Source organism: Talpa occidentalis, unplaced genomic scaffold (assembly GCF_014898055.3).
Source record: "Talpa occidentalis isolate TD23 unplaced genomic scaffold, MPIMG_talOcc4v2.1 talOcc4.12, whole genome shotgun sequence".
Classification (NCBI taxonomy): domain Eukaryota; kingdom Metazoa; phylum Chordata; class Mammalia; order Eulipotyphla; family Talpidae; genus Talpa; species Talpa occidentalis.
In genome coordinates, this window is record NW_023601212.1 from 37,416,501 (window position 1) to 37,428,734 (window position 12,234).

General features: G+C 41.3%; 1 protein-coding gene across 3 annotated transcripts in view; it reads left to right on the top strand.

Moving 5' to 3' along the window:
- MMP20 (matrix metallopeptidase 20) overlaps positions 1-12,234 on the top strand; it is a 46,224-nt gene that overhangs the window by 13,437 nt on the left and 20,553 nt on the right. For all 3 annotated transcript variants that reach the window (XM_037504356.2, XM_054693247.1, XM_054693248.1), the window contains exons 3-6: positions 155-303; positions 2,071-2,196; positions 2,971-3,132; positions 5,760-5,901. In XM_037504356.2, the coding sequence (XP_037360253.1) occupies positions 155-303; positions 2,071-2,196; positions 2,971-3,132; positions 5,760-5,901 (579 nt within the window). The remainder of the gene's footprint in view (positions 1-154; positions 304-2,070; positions 2,197-2,970; positions 3,133-5,759; positions 5,902-12,234) is intronic.

Consider the following 12,234-nt stretch of genomic DNA (forward strand, 5'->3'; position numbering starts at 1 on the left):
AAAAAAAATAGAGAATTCTAGTTTTTGAAGGAAAAAACCTGAATTATAGTTTTATGCTCTATATTTAGATTTTTGTACAATTTTAACATAATTCTTGCTTTCTTCACTTAGGAGCATTTACTGGAAGGAAAACATGTTCCTTCTATTTTCACAGAATATCCAAATACACATCTTCCATGACTTCTGCTGAGGTGGACAAAGCGGTGGAGATGGCCCTGCAGGCCTGGAGCAGTGCCGTCCCGCTGAACTTTGTCAGAGTAAACTCGGGAGAAGCAGATATAATGATATCCTTTGAAACTGGAGGTATTGTGGTGATTTTTGGGTTTTGTCTGCTAATCTGAAAGAAGTTCCAATACTTTTCTTCCAGTGATACTAATCCAAGTGACCTGCACATTTGTCCTTCACACCAGGTGTGATTGGCAGAGGCCAAGAGCTCAGTAAAATCAGAGGTTTCCTCCTGTAGGAAATAGGCCTCCTCGAATTCTTGTCTAGACTCATCCGTAGAATGGACTCAGTGTAACCATTTTGTTTTTGCCCTGCTTAGAGACAAACTCAATCAGATTTAGCATTCCCACTGCCTGGGAAGTCACTGACCTCATCTGTTCCCATGATGGTGTTCATCACTATATATCCCTTTATTGTCCATTGTTCCTTATCTCCCTCCTTGGGTCCTTACCAAAGGATAAATTCCACACTGGCATTGGCAGCTTCCCCCATCCCTAACAGCAGTGGTAGTCAGGAGAGTGGCATGACTCTCTTGCCCACACCTGTAGACTACCTCTTGGGGGCACCTAGGCCTGCCTCCTCCATCTTGCCCATGACCCTAATCACCCTGGCCAGAAGAAGAGGCATTATTTGCATGGGGTTGCTCTGAGCCCTGCAAGAAACACATCTAGTTAGTAGATACAAGAAAGGCCATGAAATTCCTTTCCCTTCTTGCCTTCCTAGAAGTCAGAGTAGGTGAGTGCCACTGCCTATTCCCCTTCAAGGGCAAAAGTTTCTAAGTTATTTCAAATCTTGATCTTGAGTTTACTCTTACATCACTGGGTAAACCTGCTCAGGAGTCAGGAGAAAGAAAATGAAGCAAGTTCTGGTTATAAGCCCTGAGAGATGGCCCTGGGTGAGACCTGGCCCATATGTCCTGCTCCTCCCATGGGCCCAAAGCTACACTCCTCTCCCTCCAGTGAAGTGGCCAAGAGTGTGGCTCACAGCAGCTTTGGGACAGCTTATTCCCCATTTTTCAGGCTTGTGCCCACTCTCAAACACAATGGGAACTCCGCCCCACTTCACAATATCCTCAAGGATATGCACCCTGTTTGACGTTCCCTGCTCCAAAACCTGTAAAATGGCACCCATGACTTTGTTTTGTTGATTTTTAATAAAACAAAGCATCCTCACTAACATGCTAAAAAGGTGTAAGATTTAGCTTCTACAACATCCCTCATTTGGTCGTCTTCTTCCCTTTCTACTAAATTTACAATGAACTATTAATTAAATATAGATAATAAAACAAACATGTAGTTTTAAAAGCAGAACTCTATAAATACCTTTCTTGCTCTCATGAGTTTTGCACATGAAAGTATGTCAAAATTAAGGGCAAATTTTCTTCTTCCTTAAATTGTATTATGTGCTATAGAAACAGAAAGCACAGGCTTCTTCAATATGCTATTAGTGCCTTAACTGAGTTGTATGTTGAAAGCTTCACTCTAACAGGCTTACATTCTAATCAGTGGACAAGTTGTTATCAAATGACCATCTGATCTTTCTCCTTTTGTAATCTATGGCACAGGCATCATCCACAGTATCATGTCAGTTAGCACACATCACAATAGCACAGTTTTAAATTTTTAACACTATTTTCAAAATACAAAATATCCCTTTTAATATTTCAATGGACAGATTATTTGTGGGCATGTGACATTGTTATCATTAAAAAAAATGAACATTGTAAAGGAAATCTATTTGTATGAGAAGTGTTTTGCTATATCCGAAAGTCCATTCTCTGTGCTGTTATGTCAAAACTCATTAGAAGTACTAAACTCCTGTTGGCATTTCTCCTCACTTACTTAGATCATGGGGATTCCTATCCATTTGATGGGCCTCGAGGGACTCTAGCCCATGCATTTGCACCTGGAGAAGGCCTGGGAGGAGATACACACTTCGACAATGCTGAGAAGTGGACTATGGGGATGAATGGTATATATGCACAATTCACCATAACCTGGAACATATTGTACCTTCTTCTGGGCCTCCATCATGGAACCTTGAGGTTCAACGTCCCAAGCCACCCTTTAACTAGGGAGGCTGGCTAGGAAAAACAAGTAAGCCAAAAATCCAAAAGGGAAAAGGTCCACCCTCAATTGTGCTGTAGACTTGTCTGTCTCTGGTTCATTGCATATAATCTCAAGAAGCAGCAATTCTTTCCTTGATGTGTAGCTCTGCAATGACATAGTATTATCATTTCTTACCTATGTTTGGAAATGGGCTACATTTAAAAATGACCTGAGGGATTCAGTTCTCTCCTGAGAAGTATCAGAGATGGATATAAATGTTCCTGTAACCATGCAGTCCACCTGAAAACCCTCAGTGTGAAATGTCTGTAGACAAAAGAAGTAAGCTATAACAGGGAAGGAACTAGCAGAGAATCCATGGCATAAATCTCTGTATTTTTGCCACTGTCAGACATAAGTCCTTTTTGCCCATCTACCTACCATTACTGACTATGAACAAAATGGGTTGACTGACACTTCCATCTTTCCCCACTTCCCAAGCCCTTTCTAGCTACAGGGGAAAGAACTAGACTAAAGTCAGCAAAGTTCAGTGCCAGAATAACTTCTCGATCTTTGAATAATCCAGTCATGAGAAGAAAATGAGTTAAATATGATTTGAGCATAAATTCTCCTGTAAAGACAGAAGATACTGAAAATAAAACCCAGGGTTGATGCTGTCTTTTTCTCTTATATTGTTTAGGTTTCAATTTATTCACTGTTGCAGCTCATGAATTTGGTCATGCGCTGGGCCTGGCCCATTCCACAGACCCATCTGCATTGATGTATCCAACTTATAAATATCAGCATCCCTTTGGATTCCACCTCCCCAAAGACGATGTGAAAGGGATCCAGACATTGTATGGTACAGTCACTTCTTTGACCACTAACCCCGACAGTGACAGATATTCACTTCATATATTTAAAGTTTACTTTGCCAGGTATTACTGGCATCAGTAGAAACTGTGGTAAAGACCACAGCCCCAACTACGTCTTCTGGTGAAGAGCTTATTTACCAGATATGTGTATTGTTTCCTTTTCAAAGATGTGCAACTAAATTTTGCATCTTTCCTCCAGAGCATTTTGGTCCCTAATACAATAGAAAATAGTCTTTTGTCTGTTATTTAGGGTACAAGGCATGAGTTAGACATTGGGAGAGGATGAGCCTTTTTTTAAAAGATTTATTTATTTATTTATACAAGCACTGGGTACAGTCAGAAGCGCAGGAGGGTGAGAGAATTCACCAGAGCCAGAGGGGAGAGCGGAACAGGCAGACTGACGAAGTACACTGCTGAGGGGAGCAGCGGGCAGCAGGAGAGGTCTGCGCGCCATGTGGGACCCTCGCCCAGCGGCCGGGGATTGAGCCCGTGCTGCAGAGGCTGTGGGCAGCTTCACAACCCAGCGCTCAACCTCTGCGCCACCGGGGAGGCCCAGGATGAACATATTTTACAGTTCAAGTATATGGTGCTTACCCATTTGCAGCAGTGGTGATAATATTATACCACCACTCAATCCTATAGTCAGTCTGCAGTTTACAAAGTGTGTTCATGTGAATCTTCTCATGCATGCTCATGGCCAACCTGAAGGGTGGGAAGCGTATTTTATGATGTGATAACTGAGAAAACTTAGCCTCAAAGACAGTAAATATCCCAAGATGTTCAAAATTATCACCAATGTTAGCATTCTTTCAAGGTATCAAGGATTACTAGAGACTCTATATGACTGCAGTCATCCTCCATTAATTTATGAGGAGGACTCTTTAAACATCCTTGAGCCCTTACACCTGCTTTTTAATGGATGAAAGGTGGAGAATTCCAGGACACTTATTTTCCCTTAAGCCTGGGAGCCTGGTTATTTAGCTTTTACTTGTGTGAGTCTCTCCCCATCTTCTCACCCCTGAAAAGGGCCAGGAGAGCTCAGATCCCATGCCTTCCTGCACATTGGAGTCAAATTTCCAGCCCGATGCAGTCAAATTTCTCCTGAGGCATCAAAGACAAATTGTATTCAAAGAAATGTTCAGCCATCTCCATCCACTCCAGAGAGAGGGTAGGTGCAAATTCTGCTCCTACTGTGATAACAGAAAAATACTGGAAATGTCTCCACTTTACAAACTTCTCTGGCTCTCCCATGCAAGGACCCCCAAGAAAGATTGAACCCAAAGACCTCTCTGACCTGTACAGATCCTATATGTGGGGTCACCACACTGAGAGCCAGGGGCACTGGGCCAGGCATGGAAGTGTGTACTTTGACATGACCATTTTTACAGAAGTGAACAAAATGTAAAAACATGGTTTTATATAACCAGAGAGCATACACAGCACCACCCCTGACCATCTTGCCACCCTACGGTGGAGTGCTGGCATATAGTAATGTTCAAATACTGGGGTTCATTTCTAATCTGACCAACATTCAGTTTCTGATCTTGTCTGGAAACCTCACCCACCTCTGATCTTCCCCCCTCTGCTGACCCCACCCCATCCCTCATCTCACTCTCTTCAGCCCTGGCTCCAACAGCCCCTGCTGGGGTTGACTCAGCCTGACCAGACAGCCTGGTTCCTTCTCTGTAACTGGCGGAGAGACCCCAGGATCAGAATGGACATAAAAACTGAGTGACAGCTCTCCCAAGAAGCTGTGTTTCTTTTATGAGAGGATCCTCCAGAAGTTGCCTTGAGGTAGCAAACACCTTTCGTGTACCTCAGCCACAAGAAATAACTGAGTTTTTCCTGGGTTTCTAATAAATGGCTTATGTATCATACAGGATGCCCAGAAGTATATAAAAATACACAAAAAGTTATGATTCTTTTGAGAGCAAATAATTTAATTACAAACAATAAGTAGCAACATTAATTTTTTATTGAGGTATAAATTTTTACAACTTTTTTATTGTGGAATAATTGACATATAACATTCAGGTGTTCAACATATTTCATTATTTGTTTATATTGTGAAATGATCACCGTGATGGGTCTAGCTATCACCCATCACCATACAGATTACAATTTTTCTTGTTACAAGAACTTTGAAGATTTACTCCTTCAGCCACTTTCAAATGTGCCCTATAATATTGTCCCCATGTTACACTTAGGCACATGACTTTTAAATTTCATTTCTCATGTGAAACATCTGTAAGTATCAGAATAGTCATATGTAATAATAAAATAATAGTTACCATTTTTTAAACATTTACTATTGCACCAAGCTCTGTATGAAGTGCTTTTCAGATATGAAGTAATTCTCATAACAGCCTTTTGAGATAGGTACCATTATTGTATCTCGCATTGTAGTAACAAAGCAACTGAGGCTTGAAGAGGTGAAATAATGTGCTGTGTCACACAGCTCACCTCCACCAGTGAAGGCAAACCCAGTTCTGCCCGCAGTCGATAGCAATGCTCTTTATCACTTCATCTTATGTGGTGGCAGTGGGTCTCTAGAGCAGAGGTGTGTGACTCTCAATTTCTGGTACCACTTTGACCCCATCACTTTGAATCCTAGGACCTCGGAAAACATACCCAGGAAAACCCACAGTGCCCAATGCCCCGCCTCATAATCCATCCACCCCCGACCTCTGTGACTCCAGCTCATCCTTTGATGCAGTGACAATGCTGGGGAAGGAGCTCTTGTTCTTCCGGGACAGGTAAGACAGGCCACAACTCTCATCAGGTCATAGTGCCACATTCAGACAAGTGTTGTCTAGTAGTCCTTATGAAGATTGTACAGAAATGCTTTCCTGAGAGGCTTTCATGAGGGAGGTGGGGTTCTGTGGGCAGATGTGGAACTGCCAAGACCACTGTGCGGGACTCACTATGCTCAGTGCTGAGCTGCTTCCCATGTGTGTATTGCATTTCTTCACACCGTTAGCACCATGAGGTAGAGAGTAGAACCTCCAATTTATAGGTAAGGAAAATAGCTCAAAGAGAATAACTTTTACTAGTGATGACTTCATTAAGTGGCTATATTTTACATTTGTGACTATTAGTCCATTGAAGAGCTGCACTGTTACTTTTTTTAACCAATCCCATACTGGTAAACATCTAGATCATTTCTAATTTTAACAAGTTATGAACAGCTGGCATGAAGTCTTCAATAATAGTAGGGCATCCACTCTTCAAAGGCAAATTAGAGCAGAGCCCAGAAACTGAGGCTTTAGCACCAGGTTGAGTTGGCTTATTTATTTTATTTTATTTTATTTTATTCTAAAGATTTATTTATTTATACACGATCTGGGGTACAGACTAGATGTGTAGGAGGGTGAGAGGATTCACCAGAGACAGAGTGGGGAACAGAACAGGCAGACTGACTGAAACACTGCTGAAGGGAGCAGCGGGCAAGACAGGAGAGGTCTACCTTGCAGGTTGAGTTGATTTAAATTCTTCTTGATCAGGTGAGCCTGGGACAGACACAGCGAGTGTTCAATGAATGTCAGTTACTATAATCGGAAGAGGGGATCAAAAATATATATACGGTGGATTAAGGCTTAGAAACAATTGTAACATTTTTTATTATTTTTAATTAATTTTTATTAAGACATTGATTATTGATTTATTTTTATAGATTATTAATAAAAAATCAACTGAATGGAATTGCTAGACAATGACCTAGGTGTGGTAGGCAGACACAGAGCAAGAAGAGCCTGGAAAGTGCTAAGAATCAACAGTTCCATCAGTTGTCAAATTCTGCATTGCCCAGACAAGTGCAAGTAGCACTTGTGCAGTGATAAAGAGAGGCTGGATATGTTGTAGCGTGTTGTTATTCTGTAGCACCATTTATTCTTTTGATAAATATTCGTAGTTCTGATAGGAGCAAAGGAGAGTGGCGTCAAAGCTGTGACTTCCTTTCATTCAATTTCCTCAAGCCCGCGGGTGGAAGCCTGGGATGTGCTAGATTCCAAACATACTATCGCATGACTGATTTTCTCCCCCTTTCCCACAGCACATAACATTTCTTTTCCTCCACTGGCTCCTCTTCATGTTCAACATGCCCAGGTATTTCTTATCTTGAAAAGTCCTCATTTGTTACCTCTTCTAGCCTTCCTCTTAACTCATCTCCCTTTGTCATGAAGAAGATTCGCAAATGAAAGATCTAGATCACTTGCCTCCATTTGCTTCCCATCACTTGCTCTTTCTCACATAATGATCTGCCACCTCCCTCATAAATCCCACTGAAATCACCTTCCTTAATAAATCCTGTCCAGCTGGTTCTTTTTCTTCAGTGTTCAGTCTGATGACCTCGGCAGCATTTTTCATTGCTGTTCACTTTTCTAAAAAGATAAGCCTCTTCTCCCTGATTTGTTTGGAGGTTCCACTACAGGGGTTCTGTCTCTGATGTCCAGTAGACGTAGGCTAACATAGCAGCTGGGAAATTAATAGTGTGGATTAAGTGAGAAAAGTCTTTAAACATTGTAAATGACCCTGAATTGTCAGCTGTCATAATTATTACCATTAACATTATTATTATATAATGAGACCTCCCCCTTGAGCATTAGCCATTTTTTTATAGTCACAAGAGCAGGTTTTATTATAAAAAGAGAAGGGAAGTAAGGAATGCTTGCACAGACACAAACTGGGAGAAAGAGCTGCCCCTGAAGGGGACAGGTTTGTTAAAGGAGAGGCCTGCATAGTCATGGGCAGGCAGTCGTGGGAGGAGAGCTGCCTCTGCTGCCCGGCAAAGGGAGAAGGTTGATGAAGAGAAACACCTTCGTAGGTACAGGTGGGCAGGAGAGATGTTGCCAGCATTAGCCATTTATTTATGAACCCCCGGTACCATTTTTCACCTTGTCACCATCTTCTATTTGACACACCTAACACTGAGTTTTCCTTCATGTAGCCAACAAATCTTGACTTTTGTATCTTTGTGAATGAGCTGCTACCTTTGACTCTTCCTTATCACCGTTCTCCTCACCCAGTTAGTGTCCAAGTCCTGATGTATTGAATCCTTCCAATGCCTCTGGCAGACACCTTCTCTTTAATCCCTACTTGCATAGGAACTTTAACAAATGTGTTCCTTTGCATTCCAATTGAAGATGCATAGCATCTTTCAAAATGTGACAGTGATGGACAGATATTTTAAAATACAGAAACCTATTTTGAGAATAGAACAGACGTGGACAAGCCTATCAAATGTTTGCGAAATCTTGACAGTCTAAGTACACTCCCCTCCTTGTGGCCCACTACCTATCCTGCAGGCCACGTGCTGGGACCACAGGAGCCTCCCCAAGTGCTTTTCCTACTAACCCAAAAGCACACCAAAGGCAGAGATCACTCCAGTCAAAATGCAGTGCTTCTCTCAGCAGTTTCACCATGTAGCCAGAAGGTTTTCTACATAACTGATAGGACAGACTTTGTACTCAGAAACAGAAGACCATGTTTCAGTGGACAGTCAGTGGCTGAGAGACCTTATCTCTAAAATGAGAGATTTGGATGTGATCAACCTTATGCTTATCCTATTTATTTATTTAATGTTATTATTCTAAGGTCGATAGCTGATTGTGACATTCTTGATTTTATTCTCAAGATTATATTATATAAGCCTAGAATGATCTGAGAGTTTCATAGGTAGTTTTGGTCTGGCTGCAATTCTTGTCCTTTCTCTCTTCTCTCCCCTAAGTGCCTGTGGAAATCTGGGATCACTGTAATATTTTGTCATCTATTCTAAAGAATAAATATATGGGCCTCCCCGGTGGCGCAGCGGTTGAGCGCTGGGTTGCGAAGCTGCCCGCGGCCTCTGCGGCCCAGGTTCGATCCCCGGCTGCTCCCCGGCCACTGGAGGAGGATCCCACATGGTGCGCAGACCTCTCCTGCCGCCCACTGCTCCCCTCAGCAGTGTACTTCGGTCCTTCTGCCTGCTCTGCTCCCCGCTCTGGCTCTGGTGAATTCTCTCACCCTCCCGCGCTTCTGACTGTACCCAGTGCATGTATAAACAAAACAAACAAACAAATAAAATAAATAAATAAATAAAACATGCCTCTATAAAAAAAATAAATAAATATATGTGGTCTAATATATATATGTATATATGTATATTATATAGAGAAGAAAGTCATATATGCATCTATGACTTTGCACTTAAAGTTTCTTTTTCTTCAGACAGAACATCTGAAAGTGCCCCATACTTTGTGTTCTACAAACATATGTAACAATTTCATGGTGACTTTAAAAGGTACTGCATTCCATCTTGCTTTGGGGATAAACCGTGTGGTCATTACATCCACAGCTTGAAAATGTCTCATCAACAGATTATTGTTGGTGATGGGAATTCCAAGCTTTAGGATGGTAGAGAACAGAGAGCTCTTTCATAATGACCCTCAGGTTGCCAGTATGTTGTGGCTTGAAAAAATTCTTTGGTTTTTGTTCAGGTTTAGTAAATGCTCTGGGACTTCTGGTGACAGCCAGCAGGGGAGGAGAGGCTGGAGTTCTGGGATTCTAGCTCTGACTGGCACCATAGGAGGCCGGAGCAGGCAGTTAGGAGATGGCCTCTATCATGCACCAGTGTGGGTTTGGGTTCCAGCTCCACTCCTCACTAACTTGTTGCTCCCAAAAAAGCTGTTTATCTGTTCTTTGTCTACATAAAAGAGAGTAATGATTCATACCTGATAGGAGTATTGAGAGGATTTAACAGCAAAGCACTTACATAGAAGTATTGCACACACTGAAGCCAGTGAGGAAGAAGAGAGGTTCAATGTCCCTCAGCGAGTGGGTGGCAAATGCTGTGCTGCAGGGCATGCAAGGCGATCACATCTGACTCCCAGTACTCCCAGCTCTTCTCCTTCTTGGAAATTATCTGCTTATCACCATTGCTCATCAGACTGAAATTAGGATGACTCAGTAGATATAAGGGTAGTCATTGGATTTTCTTTCTCTAGTCCCTTTCCACCACTCATTTCTAAATGTCTCTTTCATTATGCCTCCCTTTATAGTCTGTTACCACTCTCAGTATTTACTGCCAAGACTTTCACAAAAGATGTGTAATCATCAAATAGTCATTGGTAATTGCCCAGTGCTAAGAGTTTGATAAGTAGAGGGCTTTGGGGTGGGGGTGGGGGGCTTACCCTTTTTTAAGAAAACAGGTACAGTTGAATGAAAGGGCATGATATCTTTGACCTCGCCATGTCCTTGTCCCTGTCAGAATCATTGATACTTACTAAGTATAAACCACGTGCAACACCATGGCTGACATCTCTCGTCTGTGCCCCTGAACACATGCTTGTTGTGGGCAACATAGCATCTGACAGCATTGTTCCTTCACATGGACCATTGTGCTTCTTCACAGTCTCCATGGAGGTGCCTTTTCTGGCTATCAGTTTGCCTCATTGATAGGCAACAAATATCCTTGTATTTAGATTGGCTCACTGTTATGCATTAAGAATTCAGACAAAGAGGCAGAATTCATTTTCATTTCTCCTGGACCCCCTTCTCCTGGCTATAGATGAGACCATTTACATCCTCACAGGTTCTGATTTATCAGTGTGATTCCCCACAGGCTTCTTAGATGGATATAAACACTTGATCTAAGGAACCTTTGCATGGCCTTAATTGTGTTTAATCCACAGAACTATCTACAGGTGAAGTTTTAATTGTATAGACTATATTTTGCTTGTGAACAGCAAAATAGATGATGAATGTTTGATTTCTTAGCCTCTAAAGTTTTTGGATATAAGTGTCTGTGTAACTGATCACCCCCCCCCACACACACACACACACACACACGCACACATACAACTTCCTGAATGAATGGCTTCTCAGCCACTGATGTCATCATTTGTAATTCAAAGTTTACATTGACAGAAAAAATTTATATCAGTGATATAAATTTAGAAGGAAACTTAGCTTGATTTATAATCTCCAAGTTTAAGTTTACATTGTTAAATTTGTAGAGTAAAAACTAGTCTTTTTTTTTTAGCATCTATAGATAATTATCAGAATTTTCTAGAGTTTATAAAATGCTTTCATATGCTTCATCTCAATTAATCCTTTGAAGTACTTACACAGATATTATCCTTCTCGTTCTTATTTAGCAAGAGGAAATGAAGTGTCAGAGAAATTGAGTGACACACATGAAGGTCACACATACAGTGATAAAATGAGTCTTCAGGAGGAGCAGCAATTCAGTTGAGAGCTTCAAAAAACTAGAAAGATACCTCTTCCTTCTGAAAGCAGGGAGCAGGGCAATGACAAGAATCAGAGAGGGAAAGGGGTTGAAGATGATGGGAAATGAGGGCTTCCATTGGGCCTAGCAACTGAGGTGAAGGCATCTCTTGAAAATGAAAGACTGTGAGCTCAGCTTAGGTAGGAGGTGAAACTGTTTGGATATAACAACAAGAAAAAAGAACAAAGTTTCCACAAACTTGGTTCAGGTTCCTAGATGTGTCAGGCACTAGACTAAACCCATGGATTAAAGATGAACAATACATGATTCACCCCAAGGAGTTTACAGAACTGTCAGAAAGAACAGGTGAAGATTACATTGACTCTTTAAACTTGATGAATTAGTTGTTATTCTTTAGTAAAAGGGAATGAAGATTTCAGAGACTATGAAAATCAATGACCAGATAAATTCCACTCAACCCTCTGGCACCCATTCATTTAGCCAACAAATATTTATTTACTGAGCACTGGCTCTGTGTTAGTCTTGGGTACACAAGCTAAATATCTTATCAGCAGATTGGTAATATCAATAAATTCCATTGTTTGCTCTTCTTATCAAAGATCAGCTTACGGACCATTGGCAAACTCTTTTTATTACTGGTTCTGGTACATCCTGCAGCTGCTCTTTCCAAACGGATTCATAATGTATTTGTGTTTGTTTGTTTTGGCATACATTTTAAATTCATGTATGCATGTATTAGGAGGTTATTCACTATACTTCATCAATTTTAATCCATGTATTATTATGATCTCTAACTAAAGTTGTAAATTCTCTGAGCATGCCAAACCTAATTTTTTTCATTAGTGTACTAGTAGTTTTCATAATA